An 18,636-nucleotide genomic window follows, 5' to 3' on the forward strand; every position below is an offset into this window, starting at 1 on the left:
CCTATCTGATTGTATTAAACAACGTGAAACTCACCAACATGGCAGCTGTACGGAAAGCTTGAATAATCCTCTTTCTATCTGCAAAGTTTTCATAAAAATCCACCGTAGAGACATGTTATGAGCTACTTTCTGTCAATAAATTCCGTGCAGGTGATTCTTTTCCTAAGTGTCAGAGTTTGGAAGCGCTCGTTTTCGATAACGCAGCGTCCTGCTGCCTCCTGCATCATGTGACATTTAGAAACAGGTGGTACAGAGGACCATTGAGTGATTTCCAACGAGCGCTTCCAAACTCCAACGCTCCACGCTGCTCAATGTTTTACCACTCAGTCTAGATGAGGGGGGCGTGTCCCGGTAGAAAAATGATGCATGTATGCTGTGTGTTTTCCACTTCCTGTCGATTTAATTGGATATCATTGGTCATCTGACCAGTTTCATTGGATTTCATTGGATCAAATCGACAGGAAGTGGAAAACACACAGCCTAGGAAACAGGTGAATAGCCCAAAGAAATCCAAAAAATAACACAGATTCTTTCTGTGTCAAATGGGTTAAATTAATCGTATAACTGAAAAGCATGTTTCCCCCCAATTTAAAAAATCTAATCTAAGTTTTCTGCATTTTTCTGACACAAATATCCTCCCAAATTTGATTATGTTTTACAATCGATCATCTTTTTAAATAATCAATTAGTTTGTTGTGTTGTACCCCTAAAAGACAGAAACACAGATTGGGGGACTCACAGAACGTCAGTGTATGTAGCAGCACATGTTTAGGGGTTTTTATTATGTTTGGGTATGTGCAAAAAGTTGCTTCATTCAAAGCAAACAAAACAAAACAAAAAAAGCTTAGGCTGGAATAACTGAACAGGCAGGATTGCATGACACAAAAAAACACTTGTACAAGGAAGGTAAGCAAAAATAATTGAATCTGTTTGTACACATTTAATTTACAAAATATAATAAACTTTGTATAAAAAAAAGGCATATATTCATTATCTTCTTTAACTAACGTTTGTCCCATGGGAACAGTCTTTGCCGGTCATATTCTCCTCACCTCACTTTCTGCATTTTCTGGGAACAGTGCATGCACTGTCCTTTACATTCACTCGTTGCATATTTGCAGAGTCTTTTATCGAAACAAGGGCCATCGCCCGGTACGTCTCCACGTACGACAAAAAGTGTCCATTCACTGAGGTAGAAGTTTTTTTTTGTTTGTTTTGGGGTGAAAAGAAGCTCACTTCTTTTCTTCCGTAGGGCACCATACTAAAAACTATGTGCTTGTGCTGCCATGGTGTATAGGGTCAGTCCTGCTCTCGTGAAATGGCTGTTCGTAAAAATGTACGTTCGTCTCCGATCTGGAGTCCTTAGTGTGAACATTGTCCTCGTGGTCCGAGTCCGTGTCTAGCGCTGCAAAAGGGTTCTCGTGGAGGGTCATGCCGCTATGCAGGGCCAGGGGAGGGGGCCCACACCCAGCGTTGAGCTCCTGCTGAGGCCTCCAGGGAGCTTTCCCAAATGTTCCTGAAGGAGAACATAGAAATCCATAAGTTCAGACTCGCACTCATTCATCAACCTTCTCTAGAATATCTCTCCAGAATTCAAAACAACTTAACCACTTAACCCATTAAGACCTGAAGCCGATTCTACATGTCTCCTAAATCCCAACAGTATTCTGAAAAACGTATGTTTCTATATCAGTGGTGCTCAATCTTTTTCATGTCAAGGACCCCCAAAATTATATGTATTTGGCCGTGGACCCCCATCAAAATATTTTGTTCCAGGGACCCCCAGAAGCAAAGATTTGAGTAAAAAATGTTAGCTTTAAAAATATATATATTCAAAGATTTGCACACATTTTCAAAATTTTTCAAAGATAGCAGATCTACAAGCTCGTAGCGCGGCACTCTGTGCCGCGCTATGAGCTTGTAGATCTGCTATTTTTGAATAGCCCAAAGTGTAAAATAATGCTTTTTAGCTCAAATCTAAAAATGACACAGTTCTAGGTCTTAATGGGTTAAACACTGTATTGACCGGTGTCTCCGGGGGGGAACCTCAATTGTTCTCTTTCTTACTCTCTCTTCGCTGAAAATAGCTATAAGCTCACAACCCATCACCTAATTTCGCAGGATGTTTGCATATTTTGACATGCCAAAGGGACGCTAGGGTTCAACTGGTTACAAAATCTAGGGTAGGCAGGGGTAAAGTGCCTGCCCACCACCGTGGAGTCTAGGGGTTCGTATCCACCGCGCTGCAGCCGGTTTGGCTGTGTAACTATAGGAATGCAATTTGCCTGTGTTCGGGGGGAAGCCGGCCGGGGAGGTAAATCTTTGTCGCTTTCTCATACTCCTACAATCTGGGGGGGGGGGGGGGGGGCACCTGTCCCGTGCTACGTCCTCCCGGTGGGGGCTACTCACTGGCAGGTGAGCCAGTAGGATACAACAGCGGTGGCAAACACAGAAATGTGTGTGTGGGAGGGAATTAATTGGCATAATGAGTAAATTTGGGAGAAAAAAAAAGGGATACAAATAACTGGCTACTCAAAAAAAGAAAGAAAGAAAAAGAATATAAATACAATATATACATAAATAAATGTAGGCTGAGAAGAACAGAAATAGAGCACTACAGACAGAACTTCACGGTGACTCTTTAAGACCGGGGAAGCATCGTTTGTGTCATTTTAAAGATTTCTTTGGCTATTCAAAAATAGCAGATCTACAAGCTCATAGCGCGGCACTCGGTGCCGCGCTATCATAGAGGTATAATATAACTAGAGGGCGGATTGCCCCGCCCCCAGCTATCATTTCAATGAATGTGCTCACTGGCGTTTTGAAGCACCCGGAAACCTGCCGGAAGTAGAATTATTGGTTCGATTTTGACCACCCATAGAGTTATGAGCATGCGCACTAGTGTCCTTTTTGCGTTCTACGGCAGCCCGTGTGTCAAGGATTGAACGCAAGATATTTATTAAATACACTCGAGATGCATATGTATATGTAAATGCATATGTATGTATGTATAATATGTTTACATATTTATATGTATAAATATAAATATCTGTCAGTATGTTTTGCGCGTGCATGTATTTCTCCCCGCCTACAGTTCCAGCTTTGGCCACTGGGGTGGCAGCTTCAATGTTTCTCAGCAACTCTGGGGGCTTGCGCGCTATGAGCTTGTAGATCTGCCATTTTCGAAAAATCATGAAAATTTGTGCAAAGCTTGGAATATATATTTTTAAAAGTGAACATTTGTCAAAAATATTTTTTCCAGGGACCCCCAGAAGCCCCTCAAGATTTGAGTTACAAATGTCCGATTAAAAGAAAAGAAAAATTCAAATATTTGCACAAATGTTCATGATTTTTCAAAAATAGCAGATCTACAAGCTCATAGTGCGGCACTCGGTGCCGCACTATGAGCTTGTAGATCTGCTACTTCTGAATAGCCAAAGAAATCGACGATGACAGAGATGCGTTTCCCCGGGATCGAATGGGGTGTTAACACCTACCCATGAAGGTGCTGGAGGGGGAGATCCTCTCGTGAGGTCGTCCGTAGTCGTTCGCGTCCACCTCGTCCGTGGGCGAGGAGGGGCCGTCGCCCAGCTGGTGGTGGAGGCCGCTGTGATGGAGGCTGCCGTTCGGGAGCTGCATCAGGACGCCGGAGGAGCCGTGGTCGAAGGGGTCCGCCATGGGGGACCCGCCGCACGGATAGTAGTCCCTTCTCCTGGTCAGACTGCCACTGTAGGAGTCAACGCACATGGGCCTCTGGTCGATGGCACAGCCTAAAGCTGAAAGAGAAATACAGAAGAGGCGATTCTTTAAAATGTTTTCTAAATCCTAAAATTTCTTTGAAAAATAAAAAATAAAAATCAAGATTTTTCAAAAATAGCAGATCTACAAGTTCATAGCGCGGCACTCGGTGCCGCGCTATGAGCTTGTATATCTGCTATTTTTGAATAGCCAAAGAATTCTAAAGTGACACAGATGCGTTCCGGGTTAACCACTTAAGCCCTATATACCTAGTGATACGGCAAATAGTGAAAATAAATCTACTAGACCGCGATTTTCTTTTAAATAAGAAATTTGATTCAATTTTGTACATTTTTTTTAAAGATTTGTTTTTACATTTGTGGCGAAGAGTTATGCTCATGAGCACCAACAGAATAAGAATATTAAAAGTATGATTGTAAAGGGTTTAAAATGATATGAAATAATACATGCGGTCCACGCAGTGAAAGTTAAATGAAACTGCACAGACCTGAGAAGGTGTCAGATGGCTCCGATGTGTATATGTTGTCCCGACAAAGCAGGGAGCCAACGGGCCCTTGATAGTGGCAGATCAGTGGATCAATAGATGCCTCCATGTCGGTTTCACTTCCTGTATCCAACTGACACAGACCTGTGAGGGTAAACCAAAAAACAAAAAAATGGAATTATGCTTCAGGTTTCTGTTAGGACATTATGTGGATCTCAGAAATCCACATAGAAACGGCTGGACATGTTTTGCTGCAAAATAATAAATGCCATTTGCTCTTCTTAACTCATTGAGTGCCAATGACGTCTTTTGATGGACGTTTTCAGTGTGCCATTAGTGCCAATGACGTCTTTTGACGTCATTGGCACGTCATGTAAACAGAGAAAAAAATCTAATTTTTCCATTTTTCCTGCCTGTGGCATAGGTTGAAATAAGCCTGGCAGTGAATGAGTTAAGTCAGCGTATGGACATAATGGACAACACGACATCAAAATGAACGTCATACCATTCATGTCTTTAGGCTGCAGGTAGAAGCCACTTATTGAGGAGGCCATGTACTGATGGCTGCTGCCAGTCTCCGAGGGAACGTAGCCGTCCTGTCTGTCAGCCAACGTTCCCTGGGACGAGAGGTAGCTGGGAATGTCTGCGGGCAAGTTGGTCTCATCTGTGGCACAATCATAAGCACAATCATACAGTAAGCTCACACATGCAACCACGTTGAAAACAAATTTTCACTTATTTATTCATTTTGTTCATCAATTCTAATCTAAAACATATTTTTGGCATGTCAATATATTGTAAAGCAGAGGTTCCCAACCACCGGTGCCGGACCGCGGGACATGTACCACCAGGCTGTGAAAAGGCGGGCCGGGAATTCCGACTTTATGGATTGTACAAATATGCGCAGGCAACTTCCGAGTCTGAACAATTCTGTGGCATGACAGTGATATCACTGACGAATCCTTGGTATCTTTATAACCAACTATGAGGCGAGCATATGGTGTACATCCATGCTCGATCTCACCGTCGCTTGACAGTGACATCACTGACGAATCCTTATCCTAGTCTTTTCAACCAGCGGCGAGACGCGAGCGCACACAGAGGCATGCTGTCACTACAAGCTGTATTTTTTCACGCCCGCGCTACTGGAACACTAGCAGGATTATTATTTCATGTCAACACTCGAGTACAACTCTGCGAGTTTAGCTATAGCCTAGTTTTCCACCTGTCCAAAGTCATTTCTGAGACATATTAGTTATTAGTTGACATTACCTTTTGCAATAATCCTGTGGATACAGGCTAGCTCCATAGCTCAATGATATACCATGATATAATGATATATAATAACACATAAATAGCGGTCAACTTCTATTGTGGTACGGTTGAGTTTGGGTTAAGCAGATGCGTCGTGACTAACGACCCCACCTCGTTAGTGGGGTCGTCCGTGGTAACAGAAAGGTCGGGAACCCCTGTTGTAAAGAGTCCGTTTCTCAATATTTGTCAATATTTTTCAATAGCGAAAGCATGCAGGTGCTTTAACCCATTGATACCTGGAACGCATCTGTGTCACTTTAGATTTCTTTAGGCTATTCAAAAATAGCAGATATACAAGCTCATAGCGCGGCACCGAGTGCCGCGCTATGAACTTGTAGATCTGCTATTTTTGAAAAATCGAGAAAAAAAATATTGGTTTTTTTTTCCAATTTTTTTTTAGGATTTAGAAGACATTTCTAGAATCTTCTCAGGTCTTAGTGGGTTAAGTGCTTCATCTCACCGGTGTTGGTGACGCTGCAGTCCTCGCTGCGTCGGCGGGTGTGGTAAATGATGACCACCCACACCAGCGAGGTGCCCACCACGCAGCACACCACCGCGATGATGACGATGCCCACCGTGGTCCAGCCGTCCGAGCCGTCCGAGCCCCCGCCGCCGCTCGCCGCCCCGACCCCTGCGCCGCCCTGCGACCCGCCGCCGGAGTCGCAGTTGGGGTTGGACAGCACCGTCAGCCGGACGTTCCCCCTCTCCGTGCCGAGCGCGTTGGACATCTCGCAGGTGTACTTCCCCGCGTCCGCCTCCGCCGCGTCCACGACGATGAGGAGCTGGTTGGCGGCGGCGAAGAAGTGCCGCTCGGTCACCACCAGCGGGCTGTCGTCCTTGGTCCAGTTGAGCCGGGGCGGGGGGCTGCCGCCGGCGATGCACTGGAGGACGGCCGTCTCGCCCTTGGCCACCGTGCGGTCCATGAGAGGGCGCAGGAAGGAGGGCGTTTCTGTGGAAGGGACAGGAAGGGATTCGATAGGGGTAAAGCGTTTGACAAAAACTGCTTTCAATCTGGAGTCCCTGTTTTGGGCCATGTCTTCATTAACGACCCATTGAGGCCCGAGGTTCCGATTCTGCAAAATGTCTTCTAAATCCTAACGGTTTTCTGAAAAACGTATGTTTCTATATCAGTGGTTTCAAACTTTTTCATGTCAAGGACCACCCCAAAATGATATGAATTTGGCCGCGGACCCCCATCTCAAAATAGAAGCAAAGATTTGAGTTAATGTTTGCTTTAAAAGAATATATATATATTAAAAGATTTGCACACATTTTCAAGATTTTTCAAAAATAGCAGATCTACAAGCTCGTAGCGCGGCACTCGGTGCCGCGCTATGAGCTTGTATATCTGCTAATTTTGAATAGCCAAAGTGTAAAATAATGCTTTTTTAGCGCAAATGAAATAGTGACACAGATGCGTTCCAGGTCTTCCTGGGTTAAAACAAATCTTAAAATGTAAAAAAAAAAAACTAACAAAGCAAAAACAGCAGATCTACAAGCTCGCAACACGTCACATTTTCGCTACTTGTCAAAGTATACAGGGTTTAAGTGGCTCAAAACCAACCATAAAGTGTTATTCGTTGTTCTCATACGTGGGTTGTTTGAACTGAAATGGTGGTCGTGACAATTATCGACCGTTTTATCAGGCAAGCGGCGGAACACGTTCTCACCTAGAACAGTTAGAGTGGCGTTAGCCGATATCGCTCCGGCCGTGTTCTGGGCGGTGCAGCTGTAGACGCCGATGTCTTCCGTCTTCACGTCGACGATGAAGAAGACGTCGTCCTCGGGCATGACGTGCATGCGGCGTTCGCGGGCGGCGGGGAAGTCGGTGCCGCCGTCCTTCTGCCAGGCGATCTGAGGAGACGGGTGTCCCACGGCCGCACACTCAAGCCTGGCCGTGGCTCCGGCACGAATGCTCAGGTCCATGGGCATTTTGGTGAAGGATGGCAGAACTGGAAAGAAACACGAGGAGTTCAAATAAATGAATGAATAAATGATATGGCCTCCAATTCTTTGGGATATTTTTTTGTCACACTATATTATTTTCCTGTGCATTTAACCCGTCGTTACTACTAGCTGTCGGCAATGACAATCGCTATTTTAAGTTTAAACGACCAATCTAGTCTAGCATGTTAGCCTATTGATTACGACTCACGGTTAGTTGACGTTACTGCCGACCATTTTCAAAAGCACACCACTGTTTGTTTGATTTTGGATTGAATTCCCATAATTAGATCTTTTTAATTAAAAATTGTTATAAACCTTTCTGGCTGATAAATCTAACAAACATTTAGCTGTTTGTAAACATTTTCTAAATCAACTATTTTCAGCGATACAAATCCACGCTTTCAAACGTGATAACGACAACACGTTTCTTTTTATAATGATTACATACAGGATTTCTATTGTGTTGAATTAACCACCCCAAGCAAGTTTAAAGCCTTTTCAAGTTGATTTTACCGCCGCACTGTGGAATCCAAAGGCTTTACTCGAAAATCAAACAAACCACGCTATGCTTTGGAAAATGGTCGTCAGTAATGCCAAGTAGACCATGAGTCATAGTCAATGGGCTGAACACGACAGACCACCTTCACCGTCCCTACTTTAGGCATGTCATTGTACGCAACAATTAAAAAAAAATAAGTATAAAATAAAGAATAGCTGCGATCTTCGCTATTCTAACCCATTAAGACCTGAGGCCGATTCTACAAATGTCTTCTAAATCCCAACAGTATTCTGAAAAAAACGTATGTTTCTATATCAGTGGTGTTCAAACTTTTTCATGTCAAGGACCACCCAAAATTATATGTATTTGGCCGCGGACCCTCATCTCAAAATATTTTGTTCCAGGGACCCCCCCAGAAGCAAAGATTTGTGTTAAAAATGTTCGCTTTAAAATAATATATATACCAAAGATTTGCACACATTTTCAAGATTTTTCAAAAATAGCAGATCTACAAGCTCGTAGCGCGGCACTCGGTGCCGCGCTATGAGCTTGTATATCTGCTATTTTTGAATAGCCTAAGTGTAAAATAATGCTTTTTAGCTCAAATAAAAAAATTACTGGCTAGAGTAAAGAGACTGACAGATTTTGACAGACTGACAGATTTTCACACATACTGTTGACAGTGAGCTTGGCCTTGGTGGAGTAGGAGGAGCCAAAGTGGTTGGAGATGACACACTGGTATTTGCCCTCGCTGGAGAACTCCACGTCGCGCAGCTGCAGGGTGGTGGTGTACTCCGTCACCTCCGGCGCCTCGCCTCCTCCGGTCCCCGCCTGCAGGGCCCGCAGGTGGGCCTGGTTGTGGATCTCCGCGTCGTTCAACCCCTCGTTGTCTTTCTTCCAGGCGAAGGTCATGGGCGAGTCGCTGGAGCTGGCCGCCGAGCAGACGAAAGTGACGTTGGTGCCCTTGATGGCCGACTGGGTCTCGGGTTGAACCGTGATCTGAGGCTTTGGGAAGTCATCTGAAAAGAAAGACGTTATTTTAATAGGGTAAAACTGGCATTTGACGGCAGTTTAAAGGTTCTATGACATTCATTTTCACTTTTTTTATTTTTTATGTTTTCTTTGGGGTTTTATGACCTCAATTACACCCAAAAAATCTTAACTTTGAACATTCAGTGGATTTTCTGTGGTCTGGGGTTTTCTGAATAATTAGGCTGAAAAGTAATCTGAGCTTGGCCCTTCGGCAGTGAGGTCACAGCCGATTAATCCCGCCCACTCTCCTCCTCGCCCCTCCCCTACCCTTTCCCTTTGGGGGGGGGGCAGAGCAGAGGCGATGATGCAAAATCCCTCACCAGCGACACCCGCAGGCAAAGATTTATTTTTTCATTGCAGTTGAAAAGGCTTTAGAAATGTGAGAGAAAAACACCTGATCAATGGAGTGGAATTTTTTGTTAAAACTTTCTATACACGGTTTGAAGGACCATGACAAAGACTTTTAATGTGTGGTAAAACTGAACGTCATGAAACCTTTAAGTATACAAAAATGATATAATATGCTGTATAATGTAATATAACAATATGATGACTTAGTAATGCATTTCAGTATTGAAAATAGAAATTCGAATTTCTATCTAGAAATAAGTTAATCATAAGTAATGCAAGTTCCGGACATCTATAACAAATGGGTCCAAAATGGCTCAAGAAATGGAATGTAAGGGGAAAAACACCACTGAATTATATCGTTAAGCAGTTCTATCTGACAGCAAAACTTAAAATGTCATGAGCTAGTTTCCATAATGTTCCCCTCATGATGTGGGGCTCATTAGGATGTCCAGGAGTTGGGGGGGAAAATACTGAACAATCTGGGTCAGTTCATAAATGGAAAACCTGTCACGGATAAATGGCTGTTTTTAACAAGCAGCAGTTTAAGGCTAGTGTGAATGGATGCGTGTGTGTGTGTGTGTGTACACACAAGCGTGCGCGTGCATGCGTATCACACTCACCACACACAAACTCCTCTTGGCTGACGTTGAACACACTCTTGCCCTTCAGCATCTGGGGATGGGCACAGCTGGCATTGACGTAGGGAAGGAAGGCCTGCTCTGCCACCCACAAAGGTAACCATTTAATCTGGCAGTCACAGAGCAGGCTGGAAGTGTTCAGGTGCCTGGAAGGAGAGCAGGGTAAGACGATACCTTAGTAACTCTCAGAATTGGAATGACTTTAGTAAGGTTGAACTAGAACTTAGTGGGTGGCACACGACATGATCATAAGTGCTAAAGAATTTAAATAATTGAACACAATAAATACGAGGTTTTAAAAAGTGGAAATCAAACCAAAACTGCAAACACTATTGTTATGCATGTTTTAAAACGTTAACGTCATAGCTTTCATGACAAAAATTTGGGAATGTTATTGCTTTTGTAGCTGTTTAGAATAGAGCTTCTTGCATGTGCTTATGGTAATTGGATTATTTTTAACTAGGGAGATATATGTATAGAAAGGCCAAACCAGGGACATGGGTCGCAAATTAGCCTCGGCTAGAAACCCCACATACAATGCAACGGTTTCATGTTTTTATAACTTGATACATTGTTTTTGCATTGTCCCCGTCAAATAAATATATTAGGTGAATTAACAAAAAAATTAGGACTGAGGTTTCAGGACTGAGACTTGGGCAGTGACTTACAGCTCCTCAAGCTTTTTCATCTGGGAGAAGGCGTTCCCTTGGACAGACATGATCGCATTGTGACTCAAATCTCTGAGGAGAGAGAAGAGAAGAAACAAAGAGTTGATGAGAAACCTTGTGAGAGAGCTGAAAGAAAAATGGGTAAACTATATTTCCAAGCAAGGCATATTTGGTAGACTCAAAGCTGCAAACACGTCAATAGTCAGAGAGAAGAAAAGGTTCTGGGCTTGAGAACAATGAACCATCTGGGCAGCGCTGTGCTGTGTTCATCAGGAGAGGCTTTACTTTGGCTCCTTTGAGCTCCGACAAGGCTGGGAAAAAACGTTAATTAGAATCAAATGCAGCTGTTGCATGACTACCACAAGCACACTCTGGCACATATGTGCAAAAGCAAGTATGTGCGCGCACACGCACACGCACACACACACGCACACACACACGCACACACGCACACGCACACGCACACGCACACGCACACACACACACACACACACGCACACACACTTCTCGCATTCTCTCCAGTTGCCTCAGTGATCAATATAGCCTGGCAGACATATAAAGATACTAATGGAAGCTTTGTTCCACATCAAAGCGGGAAGAGTGGTAGAAAACAGGTTGAGCGTGCAGTTCTCACAAACAAGCTCTGCTAAGGCGTCTGTGATTCACCCTGCTTAAGTTTACAGCTCTGCCTTTTTGAAACAATCGATGAGAACACACAACACATGAGGGTCACTTACAGGTGCTCCAGCGTGTCCAGACCGGAGAAGGACTTCTTGGTCACGGAGCGGATCCGATTCCCTTGCAGAAACCTGGGAAACGGTGTACTTATGTTAGCGTCTCTGCAGTTTCAGATTCCTCTATCATACACAGATATTATACACGGATTATAAAAGGTTCATCCCATCACCGAGAGGCTGGAAAAAAGAGCATGCCGACTCACAGTTTTTCCAGGTTGTCCAAAGCAGAAAAGGGTCCGTTCATGTCTTCGATGGTCCAGCTGATTTCATTATTTTGGAGATCCCTTTCCACAGAAACAAAGACAGACCGCATCGTAAAAATCCACACCCAGAAAACAACTGCGTTTGCGATGTTAATAAAACTTATGTGGCTTTGCATTTCGTGTGAAGGGGGAAAAGTCTTGAGACTAAATTCAGAGCGGGCCCCCATCACTTGGGAAGTTTTTTCTCGTTTTCTTTTTTTTCTCCCTTCTTTTTTGAGGGACTTTGCATGCATGTCTGTAATAGTTTTTCCGCGTGTCACAGCAAAAAAAAAAAAAAAAAGGCCTTCACATGCTCATGGTTTTATAAGGAAGCGCTGCAACACAACATGTGTGCTACTTCCTGTTATAACTGAATCTGAGAGAGTATATAAACATAGTCTGATTGGTACTTGGGTATGCATTCCATCCTTCAAAGGAGCCGTTAGCCAACACATTTCCTCTATCTAGACAAAGGCAACTTAAAAAGCCAAAATGTATTTCAGGCCATAACTAAAAATCTGCCCAAATCTTTAGAAGAAAGAAAAAAGGAGGGGGAAAAAAACAGTTACATTGTAGCTTTCCTAATACTTTCAAATTGCTCCGCCCCTGTACGCATGAGTATAACTGATTGTGGTCGAGGAGGGCTGGGAGTGGGAACAGAAAGCGGGTTGAAGGCCTCAAGCTATCCCCGTCCACCTAACTACACACCTGCCCTCTGGTGACCTCACTAGCAGAGCTCACATTTGGTTCCATTTAAGAGCCCCAAACCAGGGGAAATGTTACGGAGCCTCTCTGTGGGAAGGGGTGGGGGATGGGTGGGTTGAGGGGGGACTCTGGCTTGTTGAGGTCAGAGTCGTGCTTCTAAGAGTTTTTTTTTTTAATGTGTGGAGAGAGACCACAACACGTTAATCTCTTTCACATACCAACAACAAATCAGGCAGAATATTTCCACTCGAGCAGAGGATTGATGGTGGGGGATATGTGAGAGGCACCAGCATTTATGGTGTGCTAACTGTTTGTGGGGGCCCCGTGCACATGCGTTTTACGCTCGACGTTATTGTTAACTGGAAAATGGTACTTGGGTTTGACAACACTTTTACCGACACAGACAAGCTTTTCATCCCAGTGCTAAAACCATATGGTTTTATAAGTGCTAGAATTGTTGGAATTGCTCTTTTACAATTGCTCATTTTCAAATGGGAGTACCATTGGGTTTTTTTAATGTGACTCACAGTGTCTGTAGATGGGAGAGGCCTCGGAAAGCTCCGTCTGCGATGAAGCTAACACGATTGTTCCCTATGTGAAGCTCGTCCAGCATGCTGAGGCCCATGAAGCTAGACTCCTCAAGTCTGGACAGATGGTTCGAAGACAGGTCCCTGTAGAAGTGCAGAGAGACAGAATAGGACTATAAGAATTGTACGGCACGTCCTAAGACAGGACACAAATACATTACAAATCAAAACACTGAAAGCTTTTGTCATGTTTAACCCTTTAAGACCAGGGACGCATCTGTGTCATTTTAGATTTCTTTGGCTATTCAAAAATAGCAGATATACAAGCTCATAGCGCAGCACCGAGTGCCGCACTATGAGCTTGTAGATCTGCTATTTTTGAAAAAACTTGAAAATGTGTGCAAATCTTTGAATATATATATTTGTAACTCAAATCTTTGCTTTTGGGGGTCCCTGGAACAAAATATTTTGAGATGGGGGTCCGCGGCCAAATACATATAATTTTGGGGGTCCTTGACATGAAAAAGTTTGAGAACCTCTGATGTAGCAACATAGGTTTTTTTTTAAAACTGTTAGGATTTAGAAGATATTTTGTAGAATCGGTCTCAGGTCTTAATGGGTTAATGGCCAGAAAGCTCAAAACAAGAAAACAAAACAAAACCATTAAGAAAACTGCTTTGATCAATGGCTGTACTGTACTGAATATGGTTTCAAAGTAAACTTTAGCTGAAAACACGCAAACAAATGAGACAGCAGGGCATGCACCCAGTGGCATAAAAAAGGGGGAAAAAGGCTGTTTTGTTTACGCTCAGGTTCATGCGATAAGGGCGAGGTGGAGAAAAACACGCAACGACCCCTCCCCCTTTAGGAAAAACAAGCGAACATGGCTGGCTGACTATCTGAGCATTGCCATAAACAACGGAAACAACAAAGGGAATCTCATCAGTTACTGCTGCCACTTTACTTGTTGCTGGAGAGACCACTCTAGCTGTGAAAGACGGACCTCACCTCACGCACGCAGGCAAACAAACGTAATAACCCTCACTCAATGCCACCCCATGCACGTGGCAGACAAAAGAGGGCAGCAAAAATATTGTGTGCACAATATTTTGGCAGGAACACAGACTTACACAGCAGTGTGAGGAAGGGCGGGAGAGAGGGTGAGAGGGTGCGAGCGGGTGACAGAGAGAAGTGCCGGGAGTTCAGAGTGTAAATGGAACATGAAAGAGGAAGAAATTAGAGCGGAGAAGACAAGAAAAAAAGAAAGAGTGTGTGTGTGTGTGTGGGGGGAGAGAGAGAGACAGAGAACGAGAGAGAGAAAGGCTCACTCACAGCTCACTGAGCTTCTGGCAGCACTCCCAGGCGTCGGGCCGAATCCTGCTGATGCCGTTGTGACCCAGGTGGAGCTGCTGCAAAGTCAGCAAGCCATACAGCCAGCCTTTGCTCACCTCCGTCAGGTTGTTGTAGTCCAGCTGCCTGAAAGCGCACACACACACGCGCACACACGACACACACACACACACACACACATTATTATTACCTATGCTGCTACATTGTCTGAAAGAAAAGTTTTACTTTTGTGACAATAAATACAACCTTGAACTATTTCAAATACGTTCTCTATGAAAACAGATATATATACATACTAGAGCTTAAGTGATTTTTAACAGTGATTTTACAGTGAGGATAGGAGTGACAGAAATCGGTATACATGTGTGCATATATGCATTTCTTACAGAATCTCCATGTTGCTCAGGCCCCAGAAGGCTCCATCCATCAAACGACTAAGGCCGTTTCTCTGCATTTTCAGGGAGCGAAGAGCATGCAGACCGTGGAACGTCAAGCCCTCGACCCTACGCACCCGGTTCCTACTCAGCTCTCTGGAAGACAAAGACACATTCAAATCAGTCATAACTCCAGACAAGAAAAACCCTAAAAATCAGTCAATACGTTCTTTAGGGTGTCCAACGAGACGTCAAAGAGAGACTCGGAAGTCAAAACTAGCCAAGTCAAAGAGTACTTGAGGAGAGCGAAACTGACCACTGTTAAGTGACAGCAAATACAGTGGGCTCTGCCAAAAGTACGATCACCGAGCATCAGTGAAAGGCAGCATTTTCGGGTCCCCGGGGAGGGGAAATTGCTTTTTATAGCTTCACCCAACAGATGGCTGCTCAGACGGCTCATGAGCGCACAGGGGGGACCTGCTAGGGGTCAAGTGTCTTGCTACGGAACATTTTGACACATAGACTACCATTCGGGTTGAACCAGCTGACCTTCCGATTCCCAGATATCGTATCTCTACCCACTCAGCTATGGTCGATGTGAATTCGAAGCCTTGTTACAGGAAAAGTTGCTCAGATGCAAAAACGGTGGCTTACAGGTGCTGGAGGTTGGGCAACTGGAAGATCTTGGCTGGGATGGTAGAGAGGCGGTTCCGGTTAAGTCTGAGCACCTGCAGGCTGTTGGACAGGTTGACGAAGCAGCCCGTCTCCAGTGCTGAGATGCGGTTGTTGTTGAGGAAGCTGGATGAAGAGAAATAGACAAAAACAACTTTAAAAAGAGATACATCGGCGAGGACGAGACGAGTAAAGCATGACAGAGCTATTGTTGGCGCTAGTAATGTAGCACGCTGCAGTGTCTCAGTGTGAGCCCAGATGAGGCCCCCCCCCCCCCCCCAATTTTTTGTTTTAACCCATTAAGACCTGAGGCCGCTTCGAAACATTTTCAAAATCCTAAAAAAATAATCTGAAAAAAATATTTTAAAAATAATTTTCACGATTTTTCAAAAATAGCAGATCTACAAGCTCGTAGCGCGGCACTCGGTGCCGCGCTATGAGCTTGTATATCTGCTATTTTTGAATAGCCTAAAGAAATCTAAAAGTGACACAGATGCGTCCCAGGTATTAATGGGTTAATAAAATTCACAATTTATAATTGTTGTATACATTTAGGCAAAAAAAGAAAAGTGGTGAAACTCACAGGTTCTTGAGAGGTAGAGCGGGGAAGGAGTCTGCCTTTATGTCCACAATGTTGTTATTGCTGAGGTCTAGCGTTTCCAGCGCCAGCATAGGCCTCAGCCGCTCCGGAGAAATCTTGGTGATCCTGTTGTTTGCTCTGAAAATACAGACACCATCGCTCCAATGAATGACCAAAATAGTGTGTATTTGACTGTAGTGCAGGACAGCAGTTTTATGTTCCCAGACATACAAACAGCCAAGCCAGTCAATTAGCTTGTGGTATTAACAAAAATGAGAAAAATCTCACACGCGTGCTAAGCTAATGTGTACCACCCAGTGTGGAAGCCGCTTCGGTATTTTTTTCTGTCATTGTTGACGTTGTAATGTGTTTCTCCTCAAACGTTAAACACTTAAAACGACAGTGTCTGAATGTCAATGTCATGTGGGGGGCGGGGGCGGGGCGGGGTGGGGTGGGGTTGGGGGGGGCGCAGTGGCACAGCTAACCATTATCAATGTCACTGTTCTTTGCAACAGGTCAAAACAGCCGTTTGGCTTAAGGGACGTGTTATTTTGTTTATAAGGTAATTACTAACAAGGTATTTAAAAAAAATAACCTGCCAATTACTTGGCTGATGAATACCATTCCCTCAGTGAAAGCATGCCTCGGCAGAGGCCAGCAATTTCCTGAGCTGCACGCCTCCTAAATTGCAGTGCAGGGACTGCTTAGTTATAAACAGTGCCTGCACAGTGCCCTCTTTGTGTATGAGAGAGACTCACTGGTAGAGAGAGAGGGAGGGAGGGAGAGAGAGAGAGAGAGAGAGAGAGAGAGAGAGAGAGAGAGAGAGAGAGAGAGAGAGAGAGAGAGAGAGAGAGAGAGAGAGAGAGAGAGAGAGAGAAGGAGGGGGGCAGGAATTCCCTCCAATGCACCGACCAGACTACAGGCCTCGTTTTCAGTATTCATTGCAATGGTTGCTGCCCCCTCATAACCCACCCCTATACACCTAGCTAACCAGAATGAGCTGTTGTTGTCCCCTCCAGCCCAGATTAATTTTCCCAGCTTTGCTCTGTGTTCACCCCCAAGGGTCGTTTGGGATATTAATTATATTTATTAATGCGGTGTTGTCCTTAATGGTCCAACAATGGCTCCTTATCCGATTTCCCAGTCGTCTAATCCTCAACAGGAGTATCATTTGATAGCATAATAAGCACTCGAGCTCCACTTGACTCATATTTCATATTTCTTTGGCTCCCTCGTTAAAAAGAACAATTGGAACAAAGAGAGGGGATAGGAATCTACTTTGTACTTTGGGTCTAAGTAAAGAAGCACGCTTTTGATTAAAAACACAGTATACTGTCTCTACCGACAAAACGAGTACCGATTTGTTTCCTTGAAAGCAGAATTAAGAGTGTGCGGCTTAGGAGCAGGTTGAATAACATTGCTGTCGGGCAGAAATCGCGTCCGTGTTTCTTTCTTCTTGTTATGTTTTTTCATAAACGAATGCCCCATTTTGCACTTATACTTCATTGTATGACAGCGGTGGGCAAAAGTAGCAAGAAGGAGCTTACTACAAGCTCACACGCTGTGAGGTTTTAGATTAGCTATTTCTGTTGCTATTGCTAATGTTTGAAGAACAAGAAGAAAAATAAATACGGTAAAATAAAAAAGAGACGCTGCCAGGTTGAAAGTGGAATATCTAAACAATGAAAAGAATGAACAAGAGCCAGTGACTAAATAATAACTAGACTGGATCAATTAGAACACAGGTTCATTTTTCCATTTCCTGAAAAGTGCCGGTTTTGGACATAAACGGTTTCCGCCCAAGGCCAACAACATCGATGATAAACTGTAGATTAACTATATGACCAACACTCACCACTCAGCTTACAGGTTATTACATGAGGAAGTGTAGCAGTATTGGCCAATTGCCTAGTGCCCAGGCTCCAGGCCCAATAAATTCTATATCTATTCAATCCATCACTATATCTCTGGATAAACACATCACTGAAACACTATCTCAGCCTATTTAACCCATTAAGACTGGGAACGCATCTGTGTCATTTTTAGATTTCTTTGGCTATTCAAAAAACAGCAGATCTACACGCTCATAGCGTGGCATCAAGTGCCGTGCTATGAGCTTGTATATATGCTATTTTTGAAAAATCATGAACATTTGTGCAAATCTTGGAATATATATTTTTTTTTAAAGCAAGTTGCAGTTTTTCTTTTTTTAAGCGTATGCTGCTATACATATCAGTGGTTCTGAAACTTTTTCATGTCGAGGACCGCCAAAATTAAATGTATTTGGCCGCGGACCCCCGTCTGAAAATGTGTTGTTCCAGGGACCCCCAGAAGCAAAGAGTTGAGTTAAAAATGTCTATATAAATTCAAAGATTTGCACACATTTTAACGACCTTTTTTTTCTTCGCAGATATACAAGCAGATCTACAAGCTCGTAGCGCGGAACAGAGTGCCGCGCTACGAGCTTGTATATCTGCTATTTTTGAATAGCCAAAGAAATCAAAAAAATGACACAGATGCGTTCCCGGTGTAAATGGGTTAAGAGGGTGGTAATACAGAGGTAACTTTGACTTATTTTCCACATGACTCAGTCAGTTCCTTGAGCCATGCATACTTCCTTTGAGTCAGGGCTCACCATCTAGCTACACCCTTTGGCACCCTTAACGTTCAAACAAACACGGTTAAGACTAGGGGTGTAACGATACGTTTTAACAACGATTCGATACGTATCACGATACTTGGTTGTCGATACGATAC

General features: G+C 43.9%; 1 protein-coding gene across 2 annotated transcripts in view; it reads right to left on the bottom strand.

Moving 5' to 3' along the window:
* Nucleotides 1–763: 763 nt before the first annotated feature.
* lrig3 (leucine-rich repeats and immunoglobulin-like domains 3) overlaps nucleotides 764–18,636 on the bottom strand; it is a 30,269-nt gene continuing 12,396 nt past the window's right edge. Inside the window, exons 4-19 of one of the 2 annotated variants that reach the window (XM_080421039.1) lie at nucleotides 15,883–16,017; nucleotides 15,282–15,425; nucleotides 14,640–14,783; nucleotides 14,236–14,379; nucleotides 12,904–13,047; nucleotides 11,633–11,713; nucleotides 11,430–11,501; nucleotides 10,693–10,764; nucleotides 10,007–10,170; nucleotides 8,678–9,022; nucleotides 7,228–7,509; nucleotides 6,018–6,506; nucleotides 4,749–4,907; nucleotides 4,247–4,387; nucleotides 3,498–3,770; nucleotides 764–1,516 (exon numbers count right to left, since the gene is read on the bottom strand). In XM_080421039.1, coding sequence (XP_080277165.1) covers nucleotides 1,269–1,516; nucleotides 3,498–3,770; nucleotides 4,247–4,387; nucleotides 4,749–4,907; nucleotides 6,018–6,506; nucleotides 7,228–7,509; nucleotides 8,678–9,022; nucleotides 10,007–10,170; nucleotides 10,693–10,764; nucleotides 11,430–11,501; nucleotides 11,633–11,713; nucleotides 12,904–13,047; nucleotides 14,236–14,379; nucleotides 14,640–14,783; nucleotides 15,282–15,425; nucleotides 15,883–16,017 — 3,037 coding nt within the window. In that variant the 3' untranslated portion in view covers nucleotides 764–1,268. Of the gene's footprint in view, nucleotides 1,517–3,497; nucleotides 3,777–4,246; nucleotides 4,388–4,748; nucleotides 4,908–6,017; nucleotides 6,507–7,227; nucleotides 7,510–8,677; nucleotides 9,023–10,006; nucleotides 10,171–10,692; nucleotides 10,765–11,429; nucleotides 11,502–11,632; nucleotides 11,714–12,903; nucleotides 13,048–14,235; nucleotides 14,380–14,639; nucleotides 14,784–15,281; nucleotides 15,426–15,882; nucleotides 16,018–18,636 lie in introns of both variants that reach the window. The other variant, XM_080421038.1, reaches the window with a different exon arrangement.

The sequence above is a fragment of the Gymnoscopelus braueri genome, assembly GCF_963280865.1.
Source record: "Gymnoscopelus braueri genome assembly, chromosome: 23".
Classification (NCBI taxonomy): Eukaryota; Metazoa; Chordata; class Actinopteri; order Myctophiformes; family Myctophidae; genus Gymnoscopelus; species Gymnoscopelus braueri.